At 45.8% G+C, this 16761-nt stretch overlaps 1 protein-coding gene across 1 annotated transcript; it reads left to right on the top strand.

The window, feature by feature from the left end:
• The first annotated feature begins 5590 nt into the window (after positions 1 to 5590).
• On the top strand, positions 5591 to 12700 carry LOC109762420 (L-type lectin-domain containing receptor kinase IX.1-like). Its single transcript, XM_020321273.2, has 3 exons — positions 5591 to 5727; positions 10443 to 11765; positions 12052 to 12700. The coding sequence occupies exons 1-3, from the start codon at positions 5591 to 5593 to the stop codon at positions 12698 to 12700; spliced, it is 2109 nt and encodes a 702-aa protein (XP_020176862.2).
• The last annotated feature ends 4061 nt before the right edge of the window (positions 12701 to 16761 follow it).

Below are 16761 nucleotides of genomic sequence, written 5' to 3'. Positions count from 1 at the left end.
CTATCACAGATCCGAAGGCAAGACATTCGTTGCTAAGTATGGATCCTTTCTAGAGAAGGAGTTTCTCTCGAAAGATGTGAGTGGGAGGAAAGTAGAACTTGATGAGGTAACTGTACCTGCTCCCTTATTGGATCATAGAAATATGTTCCTGTGACTTCTACACCAATTAGTGAGGAAGTTAATGATGATGATCATGTAACTTCAGATCAAGTTACTACCAAACCTCGTAGGTAAACCAGAGTAAGATCCGCACCAGAGTGGTACGGTAATCCTGTTCTGGAGGTTATGTTACTAGACCATGACGAACCTACGAACTATGAAGAAGCGATGGTGAGCCCAGATTCCGCAAAATGGCTTGAGGCCATGAAATCCGAGATGAGATCCATGTATGAGAACAAAGTGTGGACTTTGGTTGACTTGCCCGATGATCGGCAAGCAATTGAGAATAAATGGATTGTCAAGAGGAAGACGGACGCTGATAGTAGTATCACTATCTACAAAGCTAGAATTGTCGCAAAAAGGTTTTCGACAAGTTCAAGATGTTGACTACGATGAGAGTTTCTCACTCGTATCTATGCTTAAGTCTGTCCGAATCATGTTAGCAATTTCCGCATTTAAGAAATCTGGCAAAGGGATAAACAAAACTGCATTCCTTGATGGATTTATTAAAGAAGAGTTGTATATGATACAACCAGAAGGTTTTGTCAATCCTAAAGGTGCTAACAAAATATGCAAGCTCCAGCGATCCATCAATGGACTGGTGCAAGCATCTCGGAGTTGGAATATACGCTTTGATAAGTTGATCAAATCATATAGTTGTATACAGACTTGCGGTGAAGCCTGTATTTACAAGAAAGTGAGTGGGAGCACTACAACATTTCTGATAAGTATATGTGAATGACATATTGTTGATCGAAAATAATGTAGAATTATTCTGCAAAGCATAAAGGAGTGTTTGAAAGGAGTTTTTCAAAGATAGACCTCGGTGAAGCTGCTTACATATTGAGCATCAAGATCTATAGAGATAGATGAAGACGCTTGATAAGTTTTTCAATGAGTACATACCTTAACAAGATTTTGAAGTAGTTCAAAATAGAACAGTCAAAGAAAAGAGTTCTTGCCTGTGTTACAAGGTGTGAAATTGAGTAAAGACTCAAAGCCCGACCACGGCAAAAGATAGAAAGAGAATGAAAGTCATTCCCTATGCCTTGGCCATAGGTTCTATAAAGTATGCCATGCTGTGTACCAGATCTATTGTATACCCTACGCTGATTTTGGCAAGGGAGTACAATAGTGATCTAGGAGTAGACACTGGACAGCGGTCAAAATTATCCTTACTGGAATAAGGATATGTTTCTCAATTATGGAAGTGACAAAAGGCTCGTCGTAAAAGGTTACGTCGATGCAAGTTTTGACACTAATCTAGATGACTCTAAGTCTCGGTCTAGATACATATTGAAAGTGGGAGCAATTAGCTAGAGTAGCTCCATGCAGAGCATTGTAGACATAGAAATTTGCAAAATACTTACGGATCTGAATGTGACAGACCCGTTGACTAAAATTATCTCACAAGCAAAACATGATCACACCTTAGTACTCTTTGGGTGTTAATCACATAGCGATGTGAACTAGATTACTGACTCTAGTAAACCCTTTGGGTGATGGTCACATGACGATGTGAACCATGGGTGTTAATCACATGGTGATGTGAACTATTCATGTTAAATCACATGGCGATGTGAACTAGATTATTGACTCTAGTGCAAGTGGGAGACTGAAGGAAATATGCCCTAGAGGCAATAATAAAGTTATTATTTATTTCCTTATATCATGATAAATGTTTATTATTCATGCTAGAATTGTTATTAACCGGAAACATAATACATGTGTGAATACATAGACAAACAGAGTGTCACTAGTATGCCTCTACTTGACTAGCTCGTTAATCAAAGATGGTTATGTTTCCTAGCCATAGACATAAGTTGTCATTTGATTAACGAGATCACCTCATTAGGAGAATGACGTGATTGACTTGACCCATTCCGTTAGCTTAGCACCCGATCGTTTAGTATGTTGCTATTGCTTTCTTCATGACTTATACATGTTCCTCTGACTATGAGATTATGCAACTCCCGTTTACCGGAGGAACACTTTGTGTGCTACCAAACGTCACAACGTAAATGGGTGATTATAAATGTGCTCTACAGGTGTCTCCAAAGGTACTTGTTGGGTTGGCGTATTTCGAGATTAGGATTTGTCACTTCGATTGTCGGAGAGGTATCTCTGGGCCCACTCGGTAATGCACATCACTATAAGCCTTGCAAGCATTGTGACTAATAAGTTAGTTGCGGGATGATGTGTTACGGAACGAGTAAAGAGACTTGCCGGTAACGAGATTGAACTAGGTATCGAGATACCGACGATCGAATCTCGGGCAAGTAACATACTGATGACAAAGGGAACAACGTATGTCGTTATGCGGTCTGACCGATAAATATCTTCGTAGAATATGTGGGAGCCAATATGGGCATCCAGGTCCCGCTATTGGTTATTGACCGGAGACGTGTCTCGGTCATGTCTACATAGTTCTCGAACCCGTAGGGTCTGCACGCTTCAAGTTACGATGACAGTTTTATTATGAGTTTATGTATGTTGATGTACCGAAGGAGTTCGGAGTCCCGGATGAGATCGGGGACATGACGAGGAGTCTCGAAATGGTTGACACGTAAAGATCGATATATTGGACGACTATATTCGGACTTCGGAAAAGTTCCGAGTGATCCGGGTATTTTTTGGAGTACCGGAGAGTTACGGGAATACGTGTTGGGCCTTATTGGGCCATACGGGAAAGAAGAAAAAGGGCCTCAAGGGTGGCCGCACCCCTCCCCTTGGTCTGGTCCGAATTGGACTAGGGAAGGGGGGCGCCCCCTTCCTTCCTTCTCTTTTTCCTTTCCTCTTTTCCTATTCCATATGGGAGGTGGAATCCTACTAGGACTAGGGAGTCCTAGTAGGACTCCACACTTGGTGCGCCCCCTCCTAGGGCCGGCCTCCTCCTCCCTTGCTCCTTTATATACGGGGGCAGGAGGGCACCCCAGAGACACAACAATTGATCCTTGAGATCTTTTAGCCGTGTGCGGTGCCCCCCCCCACCAAATTACACCTTGATAATATCATTGCGGAGCTTAGGCGAAGCCCTGCGTTGGTAGAACATCATCATCGTCACCACGCCGTCGTGCTGACGAAACTCTCCCTCAACACTCGGCTGGATCGGAGTTCGAGGGACGTCATCGAGCTGAACGTGTGTAGAACTCGGAGGTGCCGTGCGTTCGGTACTTGATCGGTCGGATCGTGAAGACGTACGACTACATCAACCGCGTTGTGATAACGCTTCCGCTGTCGGTCTACGAGGGTACGTGGACAACACCCTCCCCTCTCGTTGCTATGCATCACCATGATCTTGCGTGTGCGTAGGAATTTTTTTGAAATTACTACGTTCCCCAACACATGGGACTACACGCTCGAGGCACGGCAGCCGCACCCCGTTGTCGTCGCCGCCCTTCAACACCCTCCGCCACCGTCGCGGCCCTTCAGCACCGCCGCCACCGTCCTGGCCCTTAGGCACCCGCCGAGTCCGTCGCCGCCATTCAGCACCCGCAGTTGCCGTCGATGTCATTCAGCACCTGCAGCTGCCGTCGTTTCCCTTCAGCACCCGCTGCCGCTGTCGCCGTCGCCGTCGCCGCCGTAAGAGAATCCCTAACCCTAGGCGTGAGCGAGAGCGGTGCGTGCGGTAAGAAGCCGGACGACCGGTGCGTGCGCTAGGCTAGACGCGAACGCGGTGCGGCCCGGGTCGAGCGTCGATCGCCACGACTGACGTGCGTGCGGTTCAGCGATCCGGTCGGGCTCAGCGGCGCGGACTGGTTTCACATGAGGGAAAAACCTAGAAAAACCGACGATGTGGCATGCCACGTGGACCTGGTAACCGGGGCCCATAGATCAGAACACTCACAAAAATAGAAAAGGGTAATTTGTGGCAACATTTTTGTTAAATGGGGTATGCCGGATGAAATTCTCTTAAATGGGGGTAATTAGCGTAAAAAATGTCAAACTTAGGGGTAAAAACTAGAATTCAATCTAAAGCAAACGAGTGCAACACAAAGCATGGGTAAAACTGAGGAAAATAATCACACTGGTGTTGCTAATCTGCGGATGGCTGCACCACAGGACAGAAATATGAGCAAAGAGGAGCAGACTCTAAAAATTAGCAATACTAGATGACACCCCGCGCGTTGCGGCGGGACTTTCTGACTTATATATGCAACTTCAAAGAAAATCACACATAATATTAATTGAAAATGAAATTGAAGATGATTTGGATTTATTTTTACATTCAGAATATTGAATAAATGTATTGTTCATCACTATACACAGATTTAGCACTAACATGCAAGCATTCCTTCAGGTTGGCTTGATTTTTTTTTAAATCAAAACAAATATTTGGGGGAAATAACTGGAAACGCCTAGAGAATAGACTCGTCATACTTTGGTTCATAACCATTCCTTCATATCCTCGATGGGTAGGCTAGGTTGCAAGGTTTCCTGGTCAAACCGAGACGTGATGATTAGGTAGTATGTGATTGAACAACTGGAGGTAAACTTTTAAACATGAATTATATATCAATGATGTCTCATAGGGAAAACAATACGCAATGTCTGATAATTGCTCGACAATCTAATGCGATCGTTTTTCCTTATTCAATATGGTCCATACTAAATTATGAAATTCCACCCCTCCTTATACCATAACCATGCATCTTGTTCTTATATAAGAAATGAGATAAACTAAGAAATAATTAACATGTATACTTGGGGAGTTGGGATGACAAATAGAGTACATTCATGTACGAACATACCTACAGAAGGCATGTCAAGAAATAATAAACAAATCATGCATGTGGTAACCAATAGACATGGATGATGGATCCTTGGGAAGTTGGGATGACAAAGAGTATGTCTATGAATGAAACTACAGAATACATATGGAAAAATAATAAACAAATCATGTGAGATAAACTCGGTCTAAGGTAGCAAAATTGTAGCGGAGGATTAATACCAAGATGATGATGAAGATCTCCTGTTAACAAACTTCTTCCAACATACTCTTTTTTCAATCTCTGCTATATATAAAAAGAAAAAGGGCATGAAAAGTTAGTAGTACTACAACCTACAGGTTTAGTCTTGCTGACACACAAGGGAAAATAGTTCTGGGGAATTACACTTATCATTCAGACTCATGCATGTAAATACATAATACGCTGCCAATCACTCCATCAGCGGATGAAGATTACATGAAAGTATAATATTACCCGAGTGCCGGTCTGCTGCTAATTGTTCTAGATTGATATCGTAGTACTGTGGGCTTCGATAGCCAGACATGGTGAACAACTGGCTGAAATTAGTCAACACAAATTGTTCTCTGGTGGAGTCAGTCGGGCAGAGGAGATGCAGATGTAGCACTGTCGTTGCTGGGAGGGGATGGCGAGGATGTCTTTTGATGTCAACAATGAAAAATAGGTTGCCGGAGGACGATACGATGCCCATCCACTGTTTAAAGTTAAAATTTAGCGGGGCAGGGGAAGTCGACCAGAGACCAGAGTCGGCGGCGTCGTTGCTTCAGGACAACAGGGTCCTGATGGTGGTGGCCAGGGTTGGGCGCATCGCGGATGCACGGTAGCGGCGATGTCCCGAGGCATGTGCTTCTCATCTTGAGGGAGATCACACCAGTGCGTCTGGATCCATGGGGCGGCGGCCTTCAATAGAGAAACTCCATCCTTGAAATTCATCGCATGCATGTGGATTTTCCTTGTATTATCGTCGATTGATCTACACATCAGTTTGGATTCTCATGAACACACGTGCTATGTTACACGATTGTCTTAAGTACGATCAACAAATTAACCAAAATACCAAGAGGAGGAGGATGAATATAATTAACGGATTCATACAGTTGATTGTCCATCAAGATCGGATGAGATCATCTCAATGAATACACATTACCTGTCGATGTTGATCTACCCAGATGAGCTAGCAACAAAAGAGCAGACTTCTGCAGCAGCGAGGAGGAGCATCCAGAGTCGACTGCCTCGCCCTCGCCCTCATGTAACCTACGGCGGCGGCCGCATGCGGCGCGGACGAGCGCCTCGTAAGTGCCCTTGGGTCGACGCCGTGAACCCGCGACAGCTATCAGCATATCAACAACATGTCCACCGATTCCGGCGGCATGGCTGCATCACCTTGCGGTTCTGTTCGGGAATAAATTCTGGGCAAGGCGGTAGCTGTGGTGGAGGCTACAGGAATACAGGAGATTGGTTGCTTAAAAGGAGGATCAGGTCTATCTATTACTCTTCCATCAGCTTTTGATGGATTTGTTGCCTAGAATTAAGAGAGGCATGAATTGGCAGGCCATGCAGGGAATTGAGGAGGCGGGGCTGCAATGGTGGGGAGCTCCAACGTTTCTTCTTCTTTCGTGTAAGCGACCGAAACGTTGTTTTTAAACAAATAAAATTAGGCAGTGACGTGGTAACTTGCTGAGGTGGACGACCGAAATTGGCAACTGAATGCTGATGTGGCATGAAGCTGATGTGGACGGTGTGCATGTTGAGAGAATTGGTAGTAGCGTGGAGCAACTTCTTAAGAATGTAAGATATGTAAATGCCAAAGCTGAACCTAGCCATTGTCGTTTCTTTTCGTAGTTGGCTTGGCCCTCCATAATGAACTTCTCACTGCGGATAATCTGGAGAGATCGGGTTGGCCCCATGATCAATTTTGTGTGATCTGCGGTAATTTATTAGCCGGGGACAATTGTGAATCTTAGCCTAGCATGCCCTTTTAGCTAGAGTTTTTGCCTCTTGTGGTAGGCTGGAACGATGGTCATTTGATATCGGTGGGAGCTTGCGTAGGAGTTTTCTGCTTGTGTAGCTGCGGACCGGTGGGAAGAAGTTGCAAAGGTGCCACAGCAGACTTTACTCCGTGTGGCTTCATGGCGGTGAATGTGTGGATTTAAATGGTTTTAGGATGAACCTAGTGTTTTGTCTCAAGAGACCGTTAGGTAGTAGCTTCCTTTTTTTTCCTTTTTCTTTTTTCTTTTTTTGCGGGCAAAGTAGTAGCTTCCTCATTGTAGAGTAACTGATTCATGGTCTGGTCCCGTATGAGCTTGTTATTTGCAAGCGTTGTTTGTAGTAAACTCTCTTCTTCTTTAACGAACGACAGAACTCGTGCCCTTATTTGAAAAAAAAACTCATATTATAATTCTTTAATAAATATTAACTTAACATAACTTAGAACTTTTCTTTTGAACTTATTAACAAATAATGTCAATTAGCACGCGTGTCTGGCGGCGCCCTTGGCGATGGCGCAGCTCCCCTCCTTGTGGTGGCAGTTTCGACCTGCATTCTGACTTTCTCGTGTTCTGACCCAACGGATTTGGGGATTGCTCAGACTTAGACCAGGGCAAAATGCCTGCTCGGTTTACCGACGCCGGCAGCAATGACACTCGCGGGTGTTGTCCCCTTTTTGGAGGCGCTGTCATAACGCTCGCCTTCCCCGGTGTTGGATCTTGAGATATGGGAATGTCTGGTCGGTTCGGGCTGCCTCTCGAGGCGTGGTCACCCTAGGTGCTATGTACGTCCTTGTCGGTGCTTCCACCATGGGTTTTTTCTCCGCCCCAGCCGTGTCCTGCAGCCCACTCGCTGATCTCTTGGCATTCTAGGTGGGAGTACATTGATCCTGTCTAGTGTGGAGCTGCGTCCATTCGGAGGCGGTGCCTCGTGTTAGCCGTGACGCAGTATGGGTGTCCTGAGCCCCGCATCTCTTTGCGTTCCGTTCCTGGGGGCCGGGCTAGGTGGGTTTTGGCATTTTGTGTCATCTGTTCAGGCTGAGCATTCTTCTTCCCTCTGCTCTGGGCATTATACTCGCGCCTTCTTGCCTTTGTGTAGTGTGTTGTACCTTCTCTGCTTGTACTTTCTCTATTGTCTTCTACCAATGAAAAGATACACAAACTTTGCGTATTCACGAAAAAAATATGTGAAACCATTAATGATGAATCTTGGCCGTTGGCCAAATTACAAGCATCACTCTCGCGACATTACATTACACAAACTTTTGGCTCTGGCGAGGCACCACAACCATGCTTCCGCATTGATTCGAGCAACAAGGACACCCACCGGAATTGCAGTATTTCGGAACACACATGCATTTCGCTCCTTCCCGATTTCCCATGAATAAGCAACATAAGAGAAACAAGTGCCCTTCGAGGTTGCGACCTCCCAGAATCATTGTTGCACCACCAGTCCTTGACGGAAGCCATGCCTCCCCCAGTCCATAGGATGGACATCATGTAAGCCACGTCATGGTTTAATCATTCCTCAAACTCTGACGGTCTAGCAGCACTAGAAAATAAGGTGGGTCGCCGACTCCTGGATCTGCTTGCATAGGGGGGGGGGGGGGGGGTAAAGGTTACAGTTTGGCCATCCCCTGTGCTCAAGTCGGCTAGCCGTCCAAATCCTATTGTTGAAGACCAGCCAAGCAAAAAAATGCATTTGAGAGGAGCCTAATTTTTCCACACCAACAGGGGCATGTCTATGTCCATGAGCCCAAGAAATTGGGTGCTATAAGCTGACGCCGCAGAATATTGGCCATCTTTGGTGAGCTTCCATAAAATTGTATCAGCCACATCAGGGTTGAGGTGGACGTGCGATAGCTTCCCCCAAAGGTTGACGAATTCCGATATATGGTTGACAGTGAGGTTCCGACCAATTTCCACTATGAAAATCCAGAAATTGTTGTGCAAGGCCTTTTGGACGGAGCAGTTTTTTGCTTTTAGGGGGATGAAAAATATTTGGCACAATTTCTTTGGGTCTCATACCATCCAGCCAAGCAGATTCCTAGAACGAGGCCTGATGTCCGTCCCAAACAAAACCTTGGTGACAGTAATAAAAATATCTTTATCCTTATCACCGCAAGGGTTACCCATGGCTTGACCAGATCAAAGCAGCCCATGCGGACGTTCTTGTGAGAGGTAAAGTGGATTTCTGTCCTCTTCAACAAACAACGTGAGATGTGATCATACTGTATATGAATGCGACAGGAAATATTGATTTTGTTTGCCGTGCCTTGAAATGTACGTACACTTGCAGCTGGTGGATTAATGTAGTGTCGGCGTTTGGCTAGAGCATGGTTAATAGTATAGCCAGCTGCTGGCTATAAGCCAGTGCCATGTCAACTACAACCCATTTTATAGCTAACATGTATAATAGTAGATCAAAAGAGTGTACTACTTTTTTATTATGTGGTCCACATTTCATTCTCACAAAGTGCCTAGGTGCATGTGCTAGAGCTGACTCTTCACGAAGAGCCCGCTTACCTTCTCTCTCCTCTTCTCTTTCCTCCAACTAAGCAGAAATATACTAGTTTATACCTTATAGCCCGCTGACTCAGCTCTATTGTACTTGCTCTTAGTGTATTGTCTCTACTTAACAGACAATTGTTTACTTCATTAAGGACAACTCGGAAGCATATGCCCGGCTCCGGCCGGCAGCCAGTAAGGATTCTTTTCGCAACTTAAAAATCTTATCTTTTATTTATTAGGGTTTTTATATTAATTATGTGATAATTTATTTAAATGTTCTAATAAATTTAGAGAACGGTTTATTTATTATTTAAGCTACAGAGAGGTAACTTATTTTTTAAGCCGCCTAAAAGAATCGGCCCTAAATGTGACATTGTGGCCCGCATGAGTGCTTCACCTCCAACTTCAATTGTGTGAAGAAATAAATTAGTCAAGCTGATCATACTCTGGAGAGTAATTAGAGTGGTTTGCATGCTATCTTCACAGTATATAGTATCATATTCTGGTAATTTAGATGATCTCGTTTATAATATACACTAGATTGTGACTGTAATACCCATTATAAGGCCCATTAATGCAGTCAGATCATGACACACGGTGGGAGATTAACCGACTGAGAGAAACAAGAAGATCATTTGAAAATAAGGATGCTTAATTTTTGGTATGCAAATTAAAATTGATTAGACCATAAGGCCCTTACATGTGAAAGGATATCTTTTAATCTTCACCCTTCACACTTTTATAAGGGGTTGTACTAAAGCAGATTCCATAAAGTTTAAAATTTAGCAAAAGCTACAAAGTTGTCAAGTAGTGTTGTATATATCGAGTAGTGTTGTCAGCTAGCTAGTTATGGATCTATATATCGAGTAGTGTTGCTGAGTTCCCAAAGACACAGCCAGCAAATGGCTGCTCTGAATCCTCCCCATTTTACACGGGTATTCATCCGATACTTTTGCCTCTACCACTTGCTACTGTCTCTCCACCTGCCTCCCCGTGCTTCCTCGCTTTCGTTCAACTCCAATTTTTCCCTGCCCCGCAGCTACAACCCACAAGATTTCATCCTTCAGGGCGATGCATACTTCGACTCCCAGATGATCGAGCTGACAAAGAACGACCAGAGCCAAAAAATCCATGACAGCGTGGGCCGCGTGGTGTACGCGCAGCCGGTGCCGCTCTGGGATGTCGCCACCGGCAAGCTCGCAACATTCAACACCACCTTCTCCTTCCAAATCAAGCCCGAGGACGGTGCAGTTACCGGCGACGGCATGGCTTTCTTCCTGGGCCACTACCCACCGACAAGCATCCCGAACCCCATTGAGAATGGCAGGAACCTCGGCCTCTTCACCAACAACAGCAACACGAATGCCACCGGCAACGACCGGATCCTGGCGGTTGAGCTGGACACCTTTTTGAACACCGGCATAGACACCAGCAACAGCCACATCGGCATCGACGTCAACTCCATAATCTCGCGGGTGTACACCAATGTGATGGTGCCCGGCAAGAACCTGACGTCTGGTCTCCCTATGACCTGCCAGGTTAGCTATGACAATAACACACAAATCTTAACCGCCACTCTCAAGATCGGTGACGTGGCCTACCACGTCGACACCAGTGCCGACCTGAGGCAGCTCTTGCCTAGTGTCGTGGCCATCGGCTTCTCGGCTGCAACCGGGGCAGCCGTCGAGCTACACCGGATACTGTCTTGGTCATTTGAGTCCAGCTTAGATATGTCTCCACCACCCGAGCCTCAACCACCTGCTGCTACTAAACCTAAACCTAAGAGCCACTCAAAGCTCCCCTGGCCCTCGATAGTAGCTATTATTATTTCTTGTGGGTGTGTAGTACTATTAGTTTCTGGGTTGGTCGTGGTCTTCTGTTGCTGCCGGCACACACGAAATAACGACCTAGATGAGGCTCCCCCTAGAGCTGGTGTCCCCATGCAGATGCAGATGCAGACGCAGGACGTGGTACTACTACTAGTGGACCCGGTAAACAACTTGGCTAGCATCGCCAGAAGTTTCCAGTATGATGAGCTTGTCGAAGCGACAAACAACTTTGCTGAGGATACGATGCTGGGAAGAGGGGGCTCTGCATCTGTGTATCGGGGCCGATTGACTAATCCAGACAAACTGGTGGCGATAAAGAGGTTCAATGGGCAAGCATCAGACGCGGAAAAGGGGTTATTCCAGGCTGAAATCAAGGCCATCAGTGGACTGAGGCATCGGAACCTGGTAGAGTTAGTAGGCTGGTGCAATGATGTCGGCAACAACCATCTCTTGCTAGTTTACGAGCTTGTATCACAGGGTAGCCTCGACGAACACTTGCATGGGGACAAGAGCTGGTTGTCATGGCCAAAGAGGTAACTCAACCTTCCAAACATGCACCACCCTGAACCTTTTTTTCCTCTATCTAGACAGCTTTTTTTTCCTTGCGTATCATTGCATTGATAGGAGGGATTTGAAAGTACAGGGTAGCTGTTACAGTCTTACAGAACAAACATCGCAACAATAAAAAGCTGCCTACAAGCATGTAAACAGCTTAATTTGAACTAAAACCATGACATGAATTATCGAATGGAGGAAGTATATACGCAAGATTGAAGATGATGCATGACTGGCTCATTTTATTTGTTGATTGTTGTGCAGGTACAGGATCATCCTTGACACAGGGTGTGCCCTAGAGTACATCCACAAACAATGCAATGATTGTGTCTTGCACGGTGACATTAAACCTTGTAACATATTGCTCGACGAAAGGTATCAAGCTAAGATAACAGACTTCGGTTTGGCAAGGCTGATTGATCACGAAACACAGCAAAAGACGACACAATGTCCAGCCGGGACCCCAGGGTATATAGACCCGGAATTTTTGGAAACGGGCAAGCGGAGTAGGGAGTCAGATGTCTACAGCTTTGGCATCGTTTTGCTGGAGATTGTTTCAGGCCGGCGTCCTGCTGGCAGCCGATTGCTAACAGAGGTAAGGAATCGGCACAGCAGAAACGCGATCGTTGAAGCAATAAATCCACGGCTGCTGGCCGAGTCAACCAGTAGGGATCACGACGAACGCAAGATGGAGCGTGTGCTGCTCATCGGGCTCTGGTGCACACACCCCGACCCAACCAAGCGTCCACTCATCGCAGAAGCCATGAAGACACTCGAATCAGATGATGAGAATTTGGAGATCCCTGCACTGCCGCATCATGTGGCTGAGCCATTAGGTCACAGCGCCTCCTCAAGTGAGAATTCTAGCGTGCACGCCTCCACAGCTCATGATCAAGATTTTCTAGCTCGTTAGCATGCACTTAATAACTAGCTGAATTCTCTATGCAATTGTGAGACCATAAACTACTCCCTCCGTTCACAAATATAAAATGTTTTAGAAATTTCAATATGAACTACAATACGGATTGACATGCACACACATATATATGTGTGTGCGCGCGTGCGTGTGTGTGTACTGAAATTTCACTGTATGCCGAGAGTCAAAACAAGGGCTCTCGGCAAAAACATATACACCGAGAGCCGTACTCGGCAATGAGACGTTGTGCCGAGTCGAAGCAGCAAAGTACAAGGCGAAAGGAGCACACTCAGCAAAAAAAAAAAGCAGAGAGCCGTACTCAGCAAAGAAAAGTACTCCCTCCGTTCCCAAATATTTATCTTTTTAGGCATTTTAAATGGACACAACATACGGATGTATGTAGACATATTTTAGAGTGTAGATTCACTCATTTTGCTCCGTATGTAGTCATTTGTTGAAATCTCTAAAAAGACAAATATTTGGGAACGGAGGGAGTACACGGCAACGAGATGTCGTCGCCGAGTTGAAGCAGCAAAGTACCCAGTGAAAGGAGCACACTCAGCAAAAAAAAAGCATACGCCGAGAGCTGATCATGACAAAGAAATGCCACGTGTCATGTCCGGTTGCGCTTGACGGCTCCGTGACTTGGGGGGGGGGGGGGTTTGTTTGCCGAAAGCTTTGCCTGGGTACTCGGCATATATTCAAAAAAAGATTTTTCGTTGTGTAATTTACAACGACTGACACGCGGACCCCACTTGTTAGTGACAAATCATTCTTGTCTAGTCAGCAAACACGTCATCCCACCATGGCCCACTTGGCATACAACATTTCTACAATTTACGGCGTCTGATGAGTAGGCCCCACATGTCGGCTGAGGTCCATAATAAAATTTCTCTCTAACACACTCGCCAGCCTAGCTGGCTCCTCCACTGCACTCTCACGCTAGAGACCCAAATGATGGAAAATAGACCTGGGGGCCATAGGTTTCACTCGAGACTTCTCTCAAGATAGAAAATATTATGGTGGGTGAACAAATTACTGTCGAGCAATTGATAGAAAAGCGCAAAGTTATGACGATATCTAAGGCAATGATCATGAATATAGGTATCACGTCCGTGTCAAGTAGACCGACTCATGCCTGCATCTACTACTATTACTCCACATATCGACTGCTATCCAGCATGCATCTAGAGTATTAAGTTCATAAAGAGCGGAGTAACGCATTAAGTAAGATGACATGATGTAGAGGAATTAACTCAAGCAATATGATGAAAACCCCATCTTTTTAGCCTCGATGGCAACAATACAATACATGCCTTGCTGCCCCTACTGTCACTAGGAAAGGACACCGTAAGATTGAACCCAAAGCTAAACACTTCTCCCATTGCAAGAAAAACCAATCTAGTTGGCCAAACCAAATCGATAGTTCGAAGAGAATTACAAAGATACCAAATCATGCATAAAAGAATTCAGAGGAGATTCAAATAATATTCATAGATAAGTTGATCATAAATCCACAATTCATCGGATCTTGGCAAACACACCGCAAAAGAGTATTACATCGAATAGATCTCCAAGAACATTGAGGAGAACATGGTATTGAGAATAAAAGAGAGAGAAGAAGCCATCTAGCTACTAGCTATGGACCTATAGGTCTGAGGTAAACTACTCACGCTTCATCGGAAGGGCAATAGGGTTGATATAGAAGCCCTCCGTGATCGAACCCCCCTCCGGCAGGATGCCAAAAAAGGCCCCTAGATGGGATCTCACGGGTACACAAGGTTGCGGTGGTGGAAAAGTGTTTTCGTGGCTCCCTCTGTTGGTTTGGGGATATACGGGAATATATAGGCGAAGAAACTAGGTCAGGAGGTGCACGAGGGGCCCACAAGGTTGGGGGCGTGCCCTCCGTCCTTGTGGCCGCCTCGTGGCTCCTCCGACTTGATCTTCAAGTCTCTGGTGTGTCTTCTGGTCCAAGAAAAATCATCGCTAAGGTTTCATTCAGTTTGGAATCCGTTTGGTATTCCTTTTCTGCGAAACTCTAAAACAAGGGAAAACAGAAATTGTGAAGGAAATATTCCCTAGAGGCAATAATGAAGTTATTATTTATTTCCTTATATCATGATAAATGTTTATTATTCATGCTAGAATTGTATTAACCGGAAACATGATACATGTGTGAATACATAGACAAACAGAGTATCACTAGTATGCCTCTACTTGACTAGCTCGTTGATCAAAGATGGTTATGTTTCCTAGCCATGGACAAAGAGTTGTCATTTGATTAACGGGATCACATCATTAGGAGAATGATGTGATTGACCTGACCCATTCCGTTAGCTTAGCACTTGATCATTTAGTATGTTGCTATTCCTATGACTATGAGATTATGCAACTCCCGTTTACCGGAGGAACACTTTGTGTGCTACCAAACATCACAACGTAACTGGGTGATTATAAAGGTGCTCTACAGGTGTCTCCGAAGGTACTTGTTGGGTTGGCGTATTTCGAGATTAGGATTTGTCACTCCGATTGTCGGAGAGGTATCTCTGGGCCCACTCGGTAATGCACATCACTATAAGCCTTGCAAGCATTGCAACTAATGAGTTAGTTGCGGAATGATGTATTACGGAACGAGTAAAGAGACTTGCCGGTAACGAGATTGAACTAGGTATTGAGATACCGACGATCGAATCTCGGGCAAGTAACATACCGATGACAAAGGGAACAACGTATGTTGTTATGCGGTTTGACCGATAAAGATCTTCGTAGAATATGTGGGAGCCAATATGAGCCTCCAGGTTCCGCTATTGGTTATTGACCGGAGACGTGTCTCGGTCATGTCTACATAGTTCTCGAACCCGTAGGGTCCGCACGCTTAAAGTTCGATGACGGTTATATTATGAGTTTATGTGTTTTGATGTACCGAAGGTAGTTCGGAGTCCCGGATGTGATCATGGACATGACGAGGAGTCTCGAAATGGTCGAGACATAAAGATCGATATATTGGATGACTATATTTGGACCCCGGAATGGTTCCGGGTGAGATCGGGATAATACCGGAGCACCGGGAGGTTATCGGAACCCCCCGGGAGGTATATGGGCCTTAATGGGCTTTAGTGGAAAGGATGGGAAAGGAGCAAGGGAGGGGGTGCCCCCCCATGCCCAATCCGAATTGGGAGGGGGGCCGGCCCCCCTTTCCTTCCTCCCTCCTTCCTATTCCTCCCCTCTCCCTCTCCAAATAGGAAAAGGAGGAGTCCTACTCCCGGTGGGAGTAGGACTCCCCCCCTTGGGCGCGCCTCCTCCTCCTGGCCGGCCCTCTCCTCCCCTCCTTTATATATGGAGGAGGGGGGCACCCCATAGACACAACAATTGATCTCTTGGATCTCTTAGCCGTGTGCGGTTCCCCCCTCCACCATAATCCACCTCGATAATATCGTAGCGGTGCTTAGGCGAAGCCCTGCGTCGGTAGAACATCATCATCGTCACCACTCCATCGTGCTGACGGAACTCTCCCTCAAAGCTCGGCTGGATCGGAGTTCGAGGGACGTCATCGAGTTGAACGTGTGCTGAACTCGGAGGTGTCGTGCGTTCGGTACTTGATCGGTCGGATCGTGAAGACGTACGACTACATCAACCGCGTTGTGCTAACGCTTCCGCTTTCCGTCTACGAGGGTACATGGGCACACTCTCCCCTCTCGTTGCTATGCATCACCATGATCTTGCGTGTGCGTAGGATTTTTTTTGAAATTACTACGTTCCCCAACAGTGGCATCCGAGCCAGGTTTTATGCGTTGATGTTATATGCACGAGTAGAACACAAGTGAGTTGTGGGCGATACAAGTCATACTGCTTACCAGCATGTCATACTTTGGTTCGGCGGTATTTTTGGATGAAGCGGCCCGGACCGACATTACGCGTACGCTTACGCGAGACTGGTTCTACCGACGTGCTTTGCACACAGGTGGCTGGCGGGTGTCAGTTTCTTCAACTTTAGTTGAACCGAGTGTGGCTACGCCCGGTCCTTGAGAAGGTTAAAACAGCACTAACTTGACGAACTA

This window comes from Aegilops tauschii, chromosome 5 (assembly GCF_002575655.3).
Source record: "Aegilops tauschii subsp. strangulata cultivar AL8/78 chromosome 5, Aet v6.0, whole genome shotgun sequence".
NCBI lineage: Eukaryota > Viridiplantae > Streptophyta > Magnoliopsida > Poales > Poaceae > Aegilops > Aegilops tauschii.
The sequence above is the reverse complement of the archived record's forward strand: the minus strand, read 5'-3'. Positions and strand labels throughout refer to the sequence as shown.